The 21109-nt window shown below is 32.5% G+C and overlaps 1 protein-coding gene across 1 annotated transcript in view; it reads right to left on the minus strand.

Annotated features, from left to right (window-relative positions):
* LOC123664235 (hemicentin-2-like) overlaps positions 1–20101 on the minus strand; it is a 58243-nt gene extending 38142 nt beyond the window's left edge. The window contains exons 1-2 of the mRNA XM_045598829.1: positions 20035–20101; positions 18267–18435 (exon numbers count right to left, since the gene is read on the minus strand). Of these exons, the coding sequence (XP_045454785.1) occupies positions 18267–18435; positions 20035–20101 (236 nt within the window). The remainder of the gene's footprint in view (positions 1–18266; positions 18436–20034) is intronic.
* Positions 20102–21109: the final 1008 nt, after the last annotated feature.

The following is a 21109-nucleotide window of genomic DNA, read 5'->3' on the forward strand; positions in this document are numbered from 1 at the left end:
TGTCGTACCTAAGACGTTGCTGCCCGTCTTTGGCCTGTGTATTTTAAACCCAGTAGTTGGATGGTTATCCCGCCATCGGTCGGCTTTATAAGTTCCAAGGTAGTAGTGGAACTGTGTTATCCCTTAGTTGCCTCTTACGACACCCACGGGAAGAGAGGGGGTGGCTATAGGAAGTCCGTATAATAATGACTGCCGTGAGATATTCAGGAGCAAGAGATTCTCACTCTGCTTTGTATTTAATTTTTCATACGAGTATTAGTGTTATAGAACTTGAGAAGACATGGTCACAAAAACTGTGTCTAAAAAGTAAAGTCGTAGTTAAAGACTGTCAATAGTTTTAAAAGATATGAAAATAACATTAAAACTTAATAGAACTACCTAAAAAATACAAATAGGTATGTAACTATAAAATAAGATTATAGTTTAAACAGCCATAGTTGGACAAAGTCCTCCTACCCAAAATATGAATGAGGATATAGCTTATACCTACCATCGATTGTTCTAAATCATGACACCGAAAACGAATTTCTTATAAATTCCCATTAATTGTTATGTACCTAAACGATTACCTTGTGCTTATAGCGATAAATGGGACAGAATTATAACTGAGACACTTTAAATACACGTGTAAATAAACTAAAGGAACAAAAATTTTAATAAAATGTCTTTTCGTCACGGAGCGGAGTAAATTCTTTTACTTTGTAATAAGGATATGACTGTATAATTTAACTGTTAAGAGCGAAATATTTTAATACATAAAATTTACCTTTTTATTGTTCTCTTGAATTTTGCATGTCTAACATTTCTTTTGAAATTCTAAAATAATTCGAAACGTGAATATAATAACAAAATATTTACTCGAAATAAGTTCATAAAAATGTTAGTATAGTTCGCGATATGAGAACAATATATTGTAGTTACGTGCTACGATATGCGTATTATATTTTACGTTATTCTTTTATTATTAAATATAAAAAAATACATTTTTATTTTTTCCCTACGTAAATGTAGACTTTTTGTGGGTTCATAAACGAATACAGTGAAGAGCAACGAAAAGGGATGCTTAATTACGCGCAAACTTTTTACTGATTATATAAAAAAATTAAACATTATAAATGTTGCCCTCATTCGTTTGACTGTTACTAACCTATAATAATATTAATTTTTAGTACAATTTCCGCTTTGTAAATACACATTATCACCCGTTCCAAAAAAACGCGACAATTATTTATTTCAACAGTTGATTAAGATTATTAATATTGACATTTTACTTAAAAATTGATTAAATATATGGTAGGTAAGGTTTTGGAAATAAATAAAATATAAATAATTTATTCTTTTTATTTCCAAAATATATTAAAATATAATATTTATTCGGTAAGTTTGGTAACTTTTATCAAAAATTGAAAGAAAAGAAGTAAAAGATTTTGAATTAATTAAATATTAATTAGGACTTTGTGGTTTATTATTCAAATAAATTTTCATTAATTAAAAATATATAAATAAAAAAAGTGTTCGCTTATTAACGCAAATCTATCCACAGCATTATACGATTCCATCACAAACTGTATCGCAATAAATACTCTACAAACTTTGAACACTTCACGAGTACTTTAGACGAAACTTTGTAAATTTATTATTGAATAAACGAAGTTTCTATTTCATTTTCATTGTTCTAAGTTTCTACAACGGTATATCATATTCGTATAAATAGAACAATTTTTCTTGTATTATTATAACTTATAGAGCTCCGTATTTAATTTGGATAGGAAATTTTTGTTTGTTTAATTTTGATTAGGTAGGAAAAGACTAGAATTGATAACTATTATTCTGCTATATACTACGATTTTATTCATATCACTTCAGATTCTGTAAGGATGGAAAATAATTTAAATGACATAGATACGATTAAGCCTGTCCATCCCACTGCTGGGCATAGACCTCTTTTCCCATGTAAAAGAAGATTGGAGCTCAATCTTAATCTTTAAAAAACATACATATGTATCTTCAAAGTCGCGTTCGGTGGTAATTGACTGATCCTTTTATTAACACCCCATTACTCAGTAAAGACTTTTTTTTATAGTTACAGCTTTCGGTACTCGTTTGCTAAGAACTTTTGTTAGCAAGCTAAAGTTTCCAAACTACAATATAACGCTTTCTTATGAAAGTTACGTACTTACAAAGGATTATTATTTTAACACGTAATAACATATTTAATTTACTACGCCAAGCTGAGTGTTCATGAAATTGAAGTTTTTTATATGCTACACTTCAGCCTGTAATGTCCCACTGCTGGGTATAGGCCTCTTTCCCCGTGTAGGATATATTCCCTACTATGAGTAATGATCGCTATCAGATGTACATGATAACAACCGGGACTGACGGCTTAACGTGCTCTCCAAGGCATGGTAGAGAAACCCACAAGGACAGCACAAACAGTCCACGGCAAACATCTGTATGGCCAATACAAAATGTTTGTTATGTGCGGGGATTGAACCCGCAACCGCTAGCGCAATAGCCATAAACCAGTGCTGCGATCGTGGCGCCAACGCGTCTTTTTTTATACACACTAAATTTAATGACATTGGTAAATTTATTGTATGTATTGTCATTAAAACGCAATATTAAATAACATAAGCTTATTACGTGTTAAATTATGCAATAATTTTCGATAGTAGTATATAAAAACATACAGTGTTCGAAATTGAACGGCTCAATCAAAACGAATGTTTTTTTTTTTTCATAAAGGAACCAGACAAAAACAACGTCAGCAGAACAAAATCAAATAGAAGTCTATGCGAATAAGTCAAAGATGACATTTCTCTTTTCCGTCGTTTCTTATTGCTTCTTGTCTAAGGCGATGTCTAACTGAATTTATTTTAATCGTAATTATCAAGTATATATATGAAATCAATCTTGCTTTTTTATAATGTATTTAAACCTGCTTCAAAAATAACTTTTTTTAACTCTGCTTTAAGGAAATATTTCTAAATGAATAAGAAACTTAAGGTCATGTTTTTTTAAACTTAAGGATAATTTTTATATTTAAAAAATAATTTAACAAACGTAAATTTTAGTCAGATAATACAAGATCCACCTTTTCCTTGGCAAACGCAGTGGGATGTCCTCCGGTCCGTTGGACCGACGATCTACGTAAGATTGCCGGTGTGGCTGGATGAGCATTACGGAATACCGGGATGTCTGACGCGAACTTGGGGAGGCCTATGTCCAGCAGTGGACTGCAATAGGCTGAACTTACTGACTGACTCCTTTTCCTTCTAAAACTGTGCACATGCAAGATTTCTCGGAAATAGAGAATAAACTATCTAATAATAAATAGTTTATACAAGACTATAATATGTAACTAGTTTATACAAGAATTTTCCAGTTTATTGAAAATTATCACAAAAAATATTTAAATATAAAGGCAAATAAATCTTCCACGGTTAACTCCACATAGCGTTTAAAATTGTTCGCTATTAGAGCGTGAAATAGAGCTCGTGTAAGTTAGTATTAGCTGCAATTATTCGCAGCTTAACTTTGATCAAGCCCTTTTAATGGTTCATTTATTTCACAAACTATTTACTACTTATACTGATAAGACAGTTTTTTTTTAGTTCCACTTCAAATTTTTATGACAATATCATGATTTTTATTCCGATTGATTTGTGAAAAAAGTTTACGTACCGTAACAGATTGAGATAACTCTGATCCGTCACTCAACTTTACTTGTGATTATCACATTATGTAGTTCGTATATCCCTACAGAACATAAAATTCTACACTAATTAACCAACAAACCTTTTTTTTATATATAGGAGAGAATATATATATATAGGAGAAAAAAAATAGGATATGAACAAACCTTTATCGCTTTGAATCGTAAACGTCAACTCATAAATATTTTAAAATAGGAATTTTAAATTTATTTATTGGGAGCTCTGAAATAACTCTTAATATTTAATATATGAAAACTTTCCTCCCAAAGAAAAATTGTCCTCCCGTGACCACGGTTGCTGTAAAGTATCGGAAACTTCGGGCATCTAAAAAACTTAATAAACCGCTATAAAACCCGAAAAAGTTGTATCATTATAATCGCGTATTCATACCTGATATCATATTTTGAGAGAGACTTCCAGCTTAGTCTGTTTTGAGACATTAAACTTGTAGACTAGACTCAGGTGGTGCGTTATAAGTCTATATAGCATTTATAGGTTAAATCATTACATAGTATAAACAAGGTTGCTTTCAAAGTCTGTATGCTAAGATCTTTAAAACTACGTAACGGATTTTGATACGGTTTTCTTTAGTAAATAGAGTGATTCCAGAGGAAAGTTTATATGTACAATACAGACATAATATAGTAGATAAACACTGATAGTTTTTGACACCGTGCCAAGCCGGGATAGGTCGCTAGTATATTACAGAAAAGACCAACGTGATTGTATTCACTCAACTAAAACACGTATAGTACCAATTATTTTACTAGTTGAGCATATCAGATTTCGTAATTACTGATGTAAATCTATGCCTGTCCTGTATTTTAAACGACTCTGCTACTAGTAATTACCATGCAGGTAAATATAGGTTAAATTTAGTCAAAATGAAATTGATATTTGTATAACTATATCATTATTTACATTTATCGTCCAATGTTTATTGTTTTATTCATTAATTTTGTTATTGTATACTGAGCTACTATGTAACTAATATCGCCTTACTGTGTTTATTTTATTTATTATTGATCTATATTTTCTCTTTGATTTAATATTGGGTTATTACTTTTAGGGTTTCGTACCCCAAAAGGAAAAACCGGAACCTTTATAGAACCACTTTGTTTTCCGTCTGTCTATCAAGACCGTTTTTTCTCAGGAATGCGTGGAGGCATCAAACTGAAATTCATTTTAATTAGTCAAATCTTGAAATTTGGTACAATGCAACATCTTATAACACACGATAAAGAAAAAAAATGTGAAAAGCTCATAATAAAAAACATCTATATCATATAATAAAAATATTTTTAATATTTTTTTGTACAGAACCCTCATTGCGCGAGTACGACACGTACTTGGCCGTTTCTTTTGTTTCAATTCAGATTGTGTTTTTAAATCTTAATCTAAAACTATACTATAACAAAACAAAACTGCTAAAACTACTTTAACTACTCATTTTTTGAATATCATATCAAAAATTGACCGCTCCAGCGGGGTTCGAACCCGCGTCTCCGACGTACCGTGTCGGCGCTCTAGCCAATTAAGCTATGGAACGATACACCCGCTCGAGCGAAATTTTCGATATGATAATTTTAAATTACGGTTTAAGCGAACCGTGGCGCCGTCTATAGTGAGCTCTTTACAGAAACCCGTAACTATTCAAAGTTTCATATTACAATGAAAATCTTTGACAGGAGACGACACCGTGCTATTTTTAATATCTAAGATTTTATTTTTGTGTTACCCACATTAGGAATTCTAAACATTTTTTGAATATCATATCAAAAAGCCACGGTTCGCTTAAACCGTAATTTAAAATTATCATATCGAAAATTTCGCTCGAGCGGGTGCATCGTTCCATAGCTTAATTGGCTAGAGCGCCGACACGGTACGTCGGAGACGCGGGTTCGAACCCCGCTGGAGCGGTCAATTTTTGATATGATATTCAAAAAATGTTTAGAATTCCTAATGTGGGTAACACAAAAATAAAATCTTAGATATTAAAAATAGCACGGTGTCGTCTCCTGTCAAAGATTTTCATTGTAATATGAAACTTTGAATAGTTACGGGTTTCTGTAAAGAGCTCACTATAGACGGCGCCACGGTTCGCTTAAACCGTAATTTAAAATTATCATATCGAAAATTTCGCTCGAGCGGGTGTATCGTTCCATAGCTTAATTGGCTAGAGCGCCGACACGGTACGTCGGAGACGCGGGTTCGAACCCCGCTGGAGCGGTCAATTTTTGATATGATATTCAAAAAATGTTTAGAATTCCTAATGTGGGTAACACAAAAATAAAATCTTAGATACTTTAACTACTGTCGTACCATAACCATCGGTAAGAATCGTGTCGGTTTTTCGTAATTAGCATTAATAGCTACCTTTTAATCACTTTTTTATTTAGTAATGCAAGCAACGGTGGTTTATATATTATGTAATCGATATTACAGCGACGACACTTATATTCGTCGTTTTGATCTCATTGGTATTTTCAAACAGTTTAAATCTCTAATGTTGTATTTACAACCATATTATTATGTTTTGATCCTTGAAAGGAAAGACATTTCAACATTATACATAACATGTAAACTAACACATTGTGAAAAATGTAATCGAAAAGTTTCAAGTATTTTGTTATTGGCGTATCAGTAAGTGAAACAAAATAAATCCGATTCCACAGTATGAATGTACTACTACTACTATGAATGTACGGGCAAGTGTCATTCGCTATGCTCACAATAACCATAAAGATCACGGATTCGTTCTATTTCCTGTCCTATAGAATGTACATTTTGACTCTATCTTCTCAACGGTGATAGAAATAACGTCGTGTTTTTAAGGAAGCCTGGATAAAACTTAGTAAATAATACGAAAGGTATGTAAAAGCTAATAACATCTATTTTTTGATATATATTAATACCTCGTTTAATAAATTTAAAATAAATCATCAATTTAAATTATAAATCGATTTCTAATCTAAATATCGACGGGTCCTACGCATAAGGTCGCAACGTGTTTTTTGAGCAAAATTGTATTTTTGTGTCATTAGAACAATAATAAACCGTATTTAACATTCCTGAAGTCAGAATATTAATATCTTCTATAAATTATAAGTTTTTGAATTGCTAATAGTCTTAACATTAAAACATTCCCGCGCATAAGGTCGCGCTGCTAGTTGTGACGATATGCTCCGATCTATTGGACGGTGTCCGGGTCATTAAGAGCATAGTACCGACGTCGTATGACATGATCGGAGTCTCCATTTTTAATGTTCAAAATAATATTGCTTGTAAGTCAAATTTCTTTGTAGTTTTTGATTAATTTTAATTACTAACACTTACACGATTATAAACCAATGAAATGAGTAATGTACGTTCGTCAAAGATTTTAAAATTAGACTTAAATAAGCATAACCCAAGCAGTAAAATAGTAACGACTGGTGACAATCTTGGAAATGGTAAGTTTTATCGAATTTTACTTTTATTATTAATAAATGTAGTTAATTATCTACATAAAATTATCCAACGAATAAACTATATTAGTTATAGATAGTGTTTAATAGGCCTTGACAAAAAATAATACGGTCCGGCGCATAACATCGGTTCGGCCATGTTACGACTGTATGCGCCGTAGACCACCACTAGCAATGGGCCAGTTACGACTTTATACTGCGCTACAGTTTTATTCTAGAAGTCGTAAATTATACTTACGACCATATGCTTGGTTATAATTTAAGGATAATTAAGCGCACAAAATCGTATCACAGTCATAAGACTTTATGCTTTGTTTAGAAATAAAGATACGATTTTTTGCTTTTTCAATAAAGCTTATAAATCCATTTTTAATGACATTTTAGTTCAATTACAATTGGATAATTAATATAGCGATTGTTCTTGTATAAAATGAGATTTTTGATTTCAAAATCACCGACGCCACTTGAAGCTGAACACCAGTGGGATTTGTACAAGACGATGTTTGGTCAATCTTTTAATTACGATTGACGATTCAATCATACCGAAGTAGGATATACTAAGTATCCTTCTACTTCAAATGCTGTGTCTAGACGAAAGAAATCGATCAAATATTGCTTACCTCTTATTAGTCCAAATCTGACGTCCCTAATAAGGTGTTGATCTGCATAACACACTCTCCATGTGGGAGAGAACAGTCCAAATGGTGCTTGGTTGGTAACTAAATAGACCTATTTCTCCTGATTGGCGTGGTGGTATCAAAACTATTGTCATTGATGATGAAATGAAACAGGAAGTTTTAAAGTATGTCAAAACGTTTTAGCCCATTGAATCCCATTATGTGCGCAAAGATTCTACTAAATTTACCTAGACAGCGACCTGACATTCACAAAAATGTTTTCTTTATACAATGAGTGGTGTGCTACTGAAAATATAACGAAAAAAGCGACAACGCTAAGACAGTATCGTAATATAATAAAACAAAACTTTATTAATACCTCATTTCATAAACTAAAAAAGTATATCTTTAACGAATGCCATATATACTACACAAATAAAAATACAATGACTGAAGAAGATAAACAAAAACAAGAAAATTACACGAGAAACCAGACTAAGCCTAGAGAAATGAAGGAGAATGATAAAAAAGAAGCTATAGAAAGTGCAGGAAGAATAATTATCGCGTGTTTTGATTATCAAAAGATTTTAAACTATCCCCATGGCAATGTATATTTATTTCATCATAAAAGAAATTTGTTATTTTATAATATTACTGTTTTTGATCTTGCTCGTTGTGCAGTTACATGTGGCCTGAGATTAATGGCAAACACGGGACATGTGAAGTAGCAAGCTGTTTATCTAAATTTATTGAGACTAAAGTTAATGATGGTGCCAAGGAATTCAGGTTTCAATCCAACATCTCGTGTCGGTCAAAACAGAAATTATATTGTGTTTGCTTTTTATACTTATGCACCAAGAAAGTATGGTAAATGGTAATAACAATATTTCATAGGTTTTTAGAGGGTGAGTATATACAAATTGAAGCGAATTCCGTTTACGCTTTAATTGAGAGAAATGCCAAAAAATAAGCTTATATATATATATATATATATATATATATATATATACTAGCTGTGCCCGCGGCTTCGCCCGCGTTGAAATCAGTTTGTCACAAAGTTTTCCCGGCAAACTTCCAGTGAAACTCTCATCAAAATCGGCTTTGCCGTTCCGTAAACCTTCCTCTTGAAGCCCTCTCTCCATTTGTGAAACCGCATGAAAATCCGTTAAGTAGATTTTGAGGGAATCGGTCACATACGCTTTTGGGAACTTTGTTTTATAATACACTAACTGTTGTCCGCGACTACGTCCGCGTGGTTATGAAGATATGCATTACTACTAAGATGCTTGACGCAAATTATTTTTTTATTTCAGTCACTTGAAATGCTTATCACTCTGATTAACTTTTTCAAAGGCACAATTTAGTATAATTTAATAGTTATTTTTATAAAACCTCTCTATACACCACATTTTTAGTTTTATTTTCAGGCTGCAGTATGAATAACCTATCAGGCGAACTTGATGCTACTGTATATGTTTCATACAAACTATCAACCCCAATTAAACCCCCTTAGCGATGGAATATCGCAAAATCCGTTCTTAGTGGACGTCTACTAACTATAATCTACCTCCCTGCCAAATTTCATCTTTGTCCATCTTGGATGGATGGACCATCTAGCGGTTTTTGAGTTCTCGTGATGTCAATCAGTGACCTTTCTCTTTTATGTATATAGATTACGATGTATTATTTGGACACTTCCTCGCCATCTATAGAGCATACATTTTAAATTTCAAGTCTCTTACCTTAATAACATATGACTTTCATATAAACTTCCAACCCCCGTTTTATCCCCTTATGGATCGAGTTTCGTAAAATCCGTTCTCAGCGGATGTTTACGCCCTATAAGGAACCTATCTGCAAAATTTCAAGTTTGTAGCTGTTATAGTTTCAGAGATTTCGTGATGAGTGAGTCAACCTACCATACACCATTTTAACCCCAAAAGGGAGTTGATTTCTAAAGATACATTATTTGAACACCTTCTCAACATCTATAGAGCATACATTTTAAATTTCAAGTCTCTTACTTCAAAAACATGGGACTTTCATACAAACTTCCTATCCCCGTTTTATCACCTTAGGGGTCGAGTTTCATAAAATTCGTTCTTAGCAAATGTATATGCCCTATAAGGAACCTACTTGCCAATTTTCAAATTTGTAGCTGTTATAGTTTCGGAGATTTCGTGATGAGTAAGTCAACCTACCATCCCCCGTTTTAACCCCAAAAGGGAGTTGATTTCTAAAGATACGTTATTTGAACACCTTCTCACTATCTATAGAGCATAAATTTTAAATTTCAAGTCTCTTCCTCCAAAAACATAGGACTTTTATACAAACTTCCAACCCCCGTTTTATCACCTTAGGGGTAGAGTTTCATAAAATTCGTTCTTAGCAAATGTATACGCCCTATAAGAAACGTACCTGCCAAATTTCAAGTTTGTAGGTATTATAGTTTCGGAGATTTCGCGATGAGTGAATCAACCTACCATCCCCCATTTTAACCCTAAAACGGAATTGATTTCTAAATATACATTATTTGGACACCTTCTCACCATCTATAGAGCATACATTTTAAATTTCAAGTCTCTTACTTCAAAAACATAGGACTTTCATACAAACTTCCAAACCCCGTTTTACCCCCTTAGGGGTCGAGTTTTGTAAAACCCGTTCTTAGCGAATGTCTACGCCCTATAAGGAGCCTATCTGCCAAATTTCAAGTTTGTAGGTGTTATAGTTTCGGATATTTCGTGATGAGTGAGTAAACCTACTATCCCCCGTTTTAACCCCAAAAGGGAGTTGATTTCTAAAGATTCATTATTTGAACACCTTCTCATCATCTATAAGATATACATTTTAAATTTCAAGTCTCTTACTTCAAAAACATGGGACTTTCATACAAACTTCCAAACCCCGTTTTACCCCCTTAGGGGTCGAGTTTTGTAAAACCCGTTCTTAGCGAATGTCTACGCCCTATAAGGAGCCTATTTGCCAAATTTCAAGTTTGTAGGTGTTATAGTTTCGGATATTTCGTGATGAGTGAGTAAACCTACTATCCCCCGTTTTAACCCCAAAAGGGAGTTGATTTCTAAAGATTCATTATTTGAACACCTTCTCATCATCTATAAGGTATACATTTTAAATTTCAAGTCTCTTACTTCAAAAACATGGGACTTTCATACAAACTTCCAACCCCCTTTTTACCCCCTTAAGGGTCGAATTTTGTAAATTTTGTTCTTAGCGGATGTCTACGCCCTATAAGGAGCCTTCCTGCCAAATTTCAAGTTTGTAACTGTTATAGTTTCGGAGATTTCGTGATTAGTGAGCCGACCTACTATCCCCCGTTTTAACCCAAAAAGGGGTTGATTTCTAAAGACACATTATTTGGACACCTTTTTACCATCTATCTATAGAGTTACATTTTAAATTTCAAGTCTCTTAAGTCAAAAACATGGGAATCTCATACAAACTTCCAACCCCCATTTTACCCCCTTAGGGGTTGAGTTTCGTAAAATCCGTTCTTAGCGGATGTCTACGTCCTATAAGGAGCCTACTTGCCAAATTTCAAGTTTGTAGGTGTTATAGTTTCGGAGATTTCGTGATGAATGACCTTTCGCGTTTATATATATTATAGATATATATCCCTGCGCAATGGTTTAATTAATTTATTTACTTATTTTATACTTTATTGTACACCACAAATATATTACAAACAAAGCAGACTGTGAAGTACAATGGGCGGACTTATGGCTATTTAGCCATTTCTTCCAGACAACCTAGACTTAGAAACTTATTATCAAAATTGGGTAGGTGGTGTAGATGTATAATAAACTTACATACAAATTTCTACATTCTAATACTTATAGAAAATACACAAATAAATAAAAAGAAGAATAAAAATATAATATAATTATATTCTATCATAAACTAATAAATTATGTAAGCAATTCGTTAATAATAAGATAATAATCTTTAACGTGTTTTTTAAAAGTCAATAGCGATTTAGCCTCCCTTATGGCTAAGGGCAGACTATTTCATAACTTAATAGCCTGAACAGTAAAACACTGACTAAAGTACTTGGACTTATGTATGGCTAGCTCCAGCACAAGTCTTAAAAACTTGAACTTAAAAACTTTAGTAAGATGGACGGAAGTTAACCCTCCCCGTTATAATGTAATTGAAATGATGTGTAGAAATTCGGCTAAAAATACAATAACCCAAAAAACAGCTTGGAGTAAAACTAGAGAAGTTTAGATAGTGTCGAGTGAACCCTATATTTTGAACTATCGTTATCACTTTAAAGATGAAAATAATATGAGAATCATCAAGAAGAAAAAATGAAAATATTTTAAATACAGAAGTTTTAGTTCCATGTTACACTGATCTATTACCTATTATATCTGCAAAATTTAATGATTTATTAAGTCTTTATCAAGGACGTACAATACTTCAAGAATTTCACAGTTTTTATCAACAGTTATCACACAGTAGCATTGGTGCAGAGCAGAACAGTAGCCATTCATCTGACTAGTTTTCGTGTACTCATAAATAAATAAATATATTTGATTGTAAGATGTTTTTACTACTTATATTTATGTTAACCAGAGGTTATTGCTTTTTTCGTTATTTAAGGTTTCTTTAAGTTGATTATAACCATTCTATCCATCCATCAGCCCTTACAACTCAACTGCTGGACGTAGCATTAAGGGAGGCCCCTTAATGCTCACCACTCCAAATATAACTATTAGCTATTGTATAATAAAATGATATTTCGGAGTATCATAACAATATATAGATTTATTTGATTCACTTTTATTTTTATTGTTAGTGCAGCTAAAAACTGATTCTAGTTTAAAAATTTAACTATAATAAATTATATTTAATTATCAAATTAATGATTATCCTCCATATTTTTATAGATCAGTTTTAATATTGTTTATTTCTTATACAAATAACTGTGGGGAATTAAGAAAATCTGATAATAATTATTTTAAAAAGTTGATTTTGGCTGAAATTTGTGATATTTGTGACCCATTTTGTAGAGATATTATAAGATTACACGGAGCATAACGTCGTAACTCAAACACACGACTTTATTCACAAAGTTAATAACAACCCGATCGAAAGCATAAGGTCGTAACAACAAGATACGACGTTTCTGCAATAAGTATAAAGTCGTAAGTAACTAAAATTTTATTTCATTTACAGTTTGGCATTATATTTTTAAGTGAATTATTGATCATATAAACTAGAAACACTGATCAAAGATGTATCTCAAACGAACTTTATCAGTGATGGTAATAAAAATGGCTCTCCTGTAAAAAACGTTTTTATGTATTACGACCTTATGCGTAGGACCCGTCGATATATACAACATAATTTACCAGTGCGTAATCTGTTACAATAGCTTTGTGTATTTGTACCAATACAGGAACAGCAATAAAATGAATACATCATTAAGTAGTTCGCTGGATCACTGAAACTACTTGCAGACAACAACGATATCGATCATATTGAAAATATTAATACTCGTAAATACTATTCGATAAATACTGACCCAAAAAAAAATTTCATTGAAAATTTGAAAAAAAATCATAATAAGTATAATAAGACCATATCTTCAAAAATTCTCAAATAACATATTATGAATTTTAAAACATAATGCGTGATATATAGCTAAAAAAAATTCACTATAATGGCTTTGTTATATTACAAGGGCAGTCTCCTATAGACTAATATATAGATACGCTACCTAACTCACGATAGGAACACAACACTATTTAACAGAATGATTATTAAGCTTTTTTATATAACTAGGTTGGCAAACAAGCGTACGGCTCACCTAATGGTAAGCGATTACCGTAGCTTATAGATGTCTGCAACACCAGAAGCATCGCAAGCGCGTTGCCGAACCCATCCTCAATTCCTCCCAGAAGCATGGTCACCTTACTCACCAACAGGAACAAGACACTGCTTGAAAACAGCATTATTTAGCTGTGATAAGGTTTAAGGTACTTTCTCAGTCAGGATGCTCCGGATCAAGAACGAAATTTTTATGCCGACCCCTAATTTAATAAAATCCTGCCTTATCTAGTAGATACACTACGCGGTTTTTTTTTTTTAAATAGCGTTGTGTGCTCTGCTCACATTTTAATATTATTTTCTGGAATATGAAATATGTAGAAATGTTAAACGGAATATAATTTTTTATTACAAAGTAAACCATGCTTATTTAGATTAACCAATGAAGCAACGGAGAAATTTAAAGGCTCGTTTGATGTTTAATTAGTATGAATGCGTAAACCGTGAAATGGAGTTGCGTTATTTGTTAAATTAAATAAATATTTTTAAAATGTTTTAATTGTACATTAAAAAGCCTCACATAAAATCAAAATTAAAAACAACTTTATTCAAATAGCATGAGCACATTCAAATCGGCATTTTACAAATTAAAACTTTAAAGTGATTATTATTTTTGTATAAGTAAAGCTACCATCGATTCGGAATGTAGATTTTGCAGAGAATAATTTGCAAGAAACTCCGCAGTTACTGTTTTAAAAATAATACATTAACTTTGGCACAACTGAAAGCCATTAAACCAATCAATCAATCAATATATAAACTGTATTTTAGTACAAAATTAGTAATACCTTGAACGAAATACAGCGTCACTAAGTCCACGCATCTTCATGAACTATGTAATTCTGCACCGAATAATATAATAATACGCTTTATCTATTATTTTTTATAACAAAAACTTTAAATTTGCGTTGCGAGACTATTCCAAAATTATCTGTGAGTATATAATAAATATTGCGTTTAATTTTAGACCCATTAAATTTCATTGAAACGTTATGTTTTTAGTGCTGTGTGGCTACGGCACTAAAGAATTTAGCCACCCCCTCTCTTCCCGTGGGTGTCGTAAAAGGCGACTAAGGGATAACAAGGTTCCACAACCACCTTGGGACTTGGGAAGCCGACCGATGGCGGGATAGCCATCCAACTGCTGGCTTTGAAATACACAGGCCGAGGACGGGCAGCAGCGTCTTTGGTGCGACAAAGCCAGTACTGCGGTCACCAACCCGCCTGCCCAGCGTGGTGACTACGGGCAAAACACATGAGTTCACGTTATTTTTGGCGTAAACTTGTGGAGGCCTATGTCCAGCAGTGGACTGTATAGGCTGTAATGTGTTATGTTTTTAATATGCATATATAGGTATAAGTATTATACGTGTTTTTAATTCAAATAATATATTAAGTTGCATAATAACATAATTCAATATACAACTACCCGCTTTTGTAAAAGGATACAATGAAAAGAATAATTGTATTTGAAAATAATTCTATATCACTTGTAATTCGATTCGCGCGTTGATTGAGTGCGATGTTACGAAAATAAAATTTTATTTGCGATCTTATTCACCAACAATTGTTATAAACTTCACTCACTTCAGCCTATCGCAGTCCACTGCTGGACATAGGCCTCCCCAAGTTCGCGCCACACATCCCGGTCTTCCGCAATCCTCATCCAGCCTACACCGGCAATCTTACGTAGATCGTCGGTCCAACGGGCCGGAGGACGTCCCACACTGCGTTTGCCAAGACGTTAAGTTATAAACTTACTCACTCATTATTATGAGTGTGTAAGTTTATAATAATTGTTGGTAAATAAGTTTTTTAAATTTAACTAAAAAAATTATTGATTTAAACTAAAATAATTGAGGAATTGAGGTGGAACTGGAATTGGTCAATGAAGTGGTTTTATTTATACTGTACATAATGCTATTTGATTGTAGCTTTAATTTTAAATAAAAAAATGTAATATAAGTAATTGGTTTCTAGGATTTGTTCGAATTCCTCTCAACATCTTTCAATACTCAGTATAAGTATCTGGTAATAATATTCCCAATAATCGAAAAGTTAAAATAACATTTTACGCAATAATTCGATTTTGATCATCAAAAGTGGGATATTAGAGGCTGAATGCACGTATGCGAATGGCAGTATAACGTCACCATACTCGGAAATGAATACGTCGAGCCAGTCCCCATCAGGTGGAAAGATCACGTCGAGTGAGTCAAGAAGTTTCTAACTCCAGATGATGACAGTGATGACGTAAACAGATTGAAAAATATATATTTTTTACTTTAGTCCTTTAAAATAATTATAAAACAAACCCTTTAACTTTAACATATTGATAGAAATGAAATTATTAACTAGCAAATTGTTATTAAGTAAAAATTGAAGTGTAAAAACTAAAAATTTAAAATTAAATTTTTTAAATGAATTTTTTTATATAGAAGCAAGCCAATGTTCCGTTCAGTGGCGATAGTCAATGAATTGTGAAGCTTGTATTATGTTTGGCTGTGTGAAATCGCAGAAATGTACGATTGTCGGGTAAATAAATGACTATTCATACGAACTACGAAGAATTTACACTGTTTACTTCTTGATAGAGTTCATTTACTATTGAACGATATTTTATGATGAATGAGGAATGAAGTACAAATTGAATTAATAAAGAAGCTTGTTCTAAAATCATTATTTAAAGCCTAAAATCGTATTAAAACAAAGAAACGTGTATGATTAAATTCATTCGTAATTACAAAATCCCACCTTGCTGAGTTGAGTTAAAATAATCCTTCCTCTACAGTATAGGTCGCAAAAATTTTAACGCAATAATTAATCATTCGCCTGACGCTTTTGAATAAAGGTTTATATACGCAAAAGTACAATTTCGTGTAGCATTCTAACAAAAACGGGTATAATGTAACAGAAGGATGTTTTATACTGCTTGCCTTGAAATCTTTGATTGTTACCTCTTTTCTACTGAGAGCAAGGTTATCCAAATCTCACTGGAGGTCAATGATATATATAAGGAGAAAACAAAAACAATTTTTTATTGAAATTATTATTAGTTGAATATTAGACATTATGTTTTTAAATATAATATAGTTTTTTAATATCAAGTTGTCTATCTAACAAACGTATAACACTAACAGTGCTATACGAAATAAAAAGCTTTATTGAACTGGAATGAAACAAAAAATATTTACAATAATTGGATTTTACTCTATAATCGACTTATAACTTACAGAAAACCTCTATTTACCTCAAGGACATGACAAAAATTAGATGTACACTACTACGTGAGTTTTGTAATAAAAATAGTTTATTTAGTATTTTAATTTGTTTTTTTTTTCAGTTTTTTTTTTTTTTATTATCGCAGGGGAACCCATTTACGGGTGATATCCAGGACGACCGGGTAGGCAATCCTAGACCGTATGGAGGCTTCAGCACTTTTCAGAGCTTCAAATAAGAACCTGTTTAAAAAAAATTAAGACTTTTCAGCTTCAATTTTTTTCTCAGCTGTATGATTGCTTATTGATTCTGATTTATATGCCTATACAGTTTTTCGTGTCACAGTGTTAGTTAAAATACTCCTCCGAAACGACTGGACCTATTTTTATGAAATTTTCTGTGCGTATCGGGTAGGCCTGTGAATCTATTTTTTATTCCGCTAAGCTGTAGGGGGGGGTGGTGATTAAGGGGGTCAATAACATATAGGGCAAAACAACGTTTGCGGGGTCAGCTAGTATAGGTATAAATGTTAAACTGCTACGAAGTTTTCTCTATAAATATTAGCTTTATTGTAAATTTACCACCTCAAAAATAACATTGTCCAGACGAAATAATGCCTCAGCTAACATTTAGTAAGAAACATGGTATTCATTAAATTATTATTTTTAATGATAAATGATATATATATAAAGAAGACTGCAATAAAAAAAAACAGTTTTTTTTTTTGGTTTTATGTGAAAGCTAATTTTCAATTGGAATTTATAAATTAAAAAAAAAAAATGTTTTTTTTTTTAATTTATAAATTCCAATTGAAAATTAGCTTTCACATAAAACCAGCAAAATAAGGACATTTATAATATAATTTAACAATTTCCATTTTCATTTCATATTAACATTTTCCCACACGTAACTCAGAATGGAGCAGTTCTCGTGCTGTTACTGTAGTGACAAGTGAAACAAAAAACGAACTCAGAATTTGCAGTACTTTTCTGGTATTCCACTTTTTAGACTATTTACTGATGTACAGAGATAACACATCATACTGGGTACGAGGAAACTCATTTGGATCATGTATGAAAAACCATGACTGGAGAAAAGTTTGACACATAATGAAAAAGCCTGTATTTTTCATACAGAAGGACGTTTGAAACATCCGTCAGAAACTCGGAAATGGGAAATGATATTTCTGTATAAAAAATTTCAACGAAAATGTATCGCTTAATTTGTAATTGTGTTTGCTCGCAAACAAAAAAAAAACTGACTTCAATTACATCGACAAGATCAACAACGTAAGTAGACGAAAAATAGTCAAGTCAATACACGTTATCAAAGATTAGTCATAAAGTAGTTATCAGATAACCATTAAAATGATTTACCATTGTACTTACTTGTCATGAAAGTGCTTGTTGCTAGTGGCGTATGAATCAAATATATAGTTCAACATCGGAGAGTCAGCCTTGCCACGCCTCGCTGACATTTTACGAGGAGACGGCGCCGCGCTGAATACCGTTGGAGACATTGTGCTCACACCGAGATATGTGGAGTCAGAAGTCGATGCTGGAACAATGTAGAATATGACATGAATGGTAATCAATACTTTTCTGACATTTATTTTGGAATTATACACAAAGGACATAAGAAAAAGTGTACGTATATTTCCGAAAAATAGTTTTCAGTTTTAGAATCTGTCGTGACTGTACTCTAGACGCATATGTCATAAGTAAGATCATTAGGTACTATTTACATAAAAAAATGGATATTTCATCCTCATTGACATCATTGATTCGACGACGCGTTGGCGCAGCGGTCACAGAACTGCCGATGCGTCGGTGGTTGTGGGTTGATCTCCGCTCACGACAAACATTTGTATACGCCATACAGATGTTTTTTGTGGTCTGGGTGTTTGTGTGTATTGTGTGTGTTTCCGGATCTTCAAAAGAGGAAAAAACCCTCCAGGCCGTTGAATGTGTATCGTTAAATTGACCTACAGTGGGATGAGATTTGTATCTGGATATTGGATTGGATTGGCTATTGGATATTGGGCAACATAGACACAAACATAACAACAAGCTTATATAACTTATATTTTTATCATCAGCGGAGAAAATTCGTCGCAATTTATTATTGAAATAAATTTATGAAATTGGCTTCTAAGAAACCGTGAATAAATAAAATAGTACAAGAAATACTTCAAGCGTTTTTTGCTTTCCTATTTTCATCACAAATTCAATTATGTCCAAAAATGAGTGCTTCTCCGTTGGCATTCCTTTTATTATTGTTATTATTGTTGTTATTATTATTATTATATAGTTTATTGCACTAAAAAGAATATACAGAAAGCTACAGTAGGTACCTATTTAAAAATTATAATATTTCTAGCTGACCCCGCAAACGTTGTTTTGCCATAATAATAATAAGATTTATTTATTTTCTCACCACAATATTGCTAACAGAACATTAGATAGGTAAATAATAACATGAGCACTAATATTGTGGGAGACTGGTGCCTAAGCTAGGCTCGAAGCCTGTGTTTTAGGACACCAGGCCTCCACCCCTTCATAAAGTATATTTCAATTATCATTAACATATTAAGAAGGGATCATTCTCTCTTCATTTTTTAGACGATAATTTTTTTATTTTTTATTTACGTATTAGAATATGATTCAAAAGATAGATCGGTTTTAAGTCCAATTCTAACACAAAATGCCATATTATCCTCAAGCTTGAACGAATTTAGTATTCGTATATAGATATCAATACGTGATTTTTAATAAAATGGTAGGAAAGTCAAAACTGTACATTGAATATTTTTTAAAATAATACTCGGGGTGTGATCTACAATCGATACCGAAGCCAAAAATATAGTTTTTAGAATTTTTGTCTGTTTTTCTGTTTGTCTTTATGTATGTCCGGGATAAGCCCCGCCCTCGCTAGTTGTTACATAAATTACAGTTCAAATTTAAAGGTACACGCACCCAAAATGCCGCAAGTTTAAAAATACGTTTAACTAAATTCGCGTTTAAAATTCATCACTTGTCACAGTAGTGAAAGAAAGCGTCGTCAGGAAATCTTATTTCTGTAAGACATTGTAAGACGCTATCCTCTTTAAGTCCTCCTCTTAATTTAAGGGCTGCTATAGTACAGTTGGTTACTTACTCGTTACATGTAAGTGCGGGGCGACCGCCCTCGTGAGCAGCGCCATTAGCAGCACGATGAGGTGCATGCCGCTGCATCCTACCCGCTCAGCAGGCTTGCTGAAATCAAAACAAATTTTTAATACTACGCCCATATAAATACAAGACGGCAACATAACCCTATCACTATTATCCATTTTTAAATTATTCTTATATGTATAAGGTAGTATGTTTATCATGGAAGTCAATAAATCTAAGATATAGGTAAATATTTCAATGATAAAATATAAAAGGATATTTCTACCAAACATTTCGTGTCTCAGCGAAGTCCATCATTATTACTTGTATTTATATTTTTCATAAAACATGGTTATAAAATAAATGAATAAATAAATGTACTTAATGTGAAACAAACATCTGTAATATGAGATCTGTTGCAAATGTGAATCCAACTTAATTCTAAGATGTCTCACTTGATTTCACCCGCTTTGACATTTATCCACTACTGAGACTATTGTAAACTTTACATGTTCCGAACGTAGGTTTATTGGAAACTATGTCATCATGACTTTGTGACACGGACGACTGAGGAAGAGACTTGTTGTAACCATTAAACGTTTGGCAAATTCGGTTTTACGTAACTTCAAATTATCATCTAATTTAAAAATGGCGACTAAAAATGTGAGTTTATAATTGAGTCGCTTAGCGGAAGAGTGGCCTAATTCACAAATTTACAGAAACAGAGTTAATATGATATTGGTAAACTAGACTATAGATCTTTAAAACTATACTGGCCTAAAACTTAGTTTCGGTAGTGTTTAATAGATGGCGTTGATGAATGTTCGAATTCCATTTCAAATTCTTCGTAGAAAAAGCGGCTAATTATTTGATGGGCCCTTTAACTTCACCACTTAATAATTTCAATTAACAGTTTTATTTATTTTTTTATTTGTTCGAAATTAAACAGTGCTTAAGATACCTCGCCCTAATGATGTGAAATCGAGTCTTTTCAACTTTGCATAAATATATATTATTTCCTTTTGTTCCAATTTTTACTGTCTGTATTTTTTGTCTATTTTTAGAATATTGCTTACAGC

The sequence above is a fragment of the Melitaea cinxia genome, chromosome 21 (genome assembly GCF_905220565.1).
Source record: "Melitaea cinxia chromosome 21, ilMelCinx1.1, whole genome shotgun sequence".
Classification (NCBI taxonomy): domain Eukaryota; kingdom Metazoa; phylum Arthropoda; class Insecta; order Lepidoptera; family Nymphalidae; genus Melitaea; species Melitaea cinxia.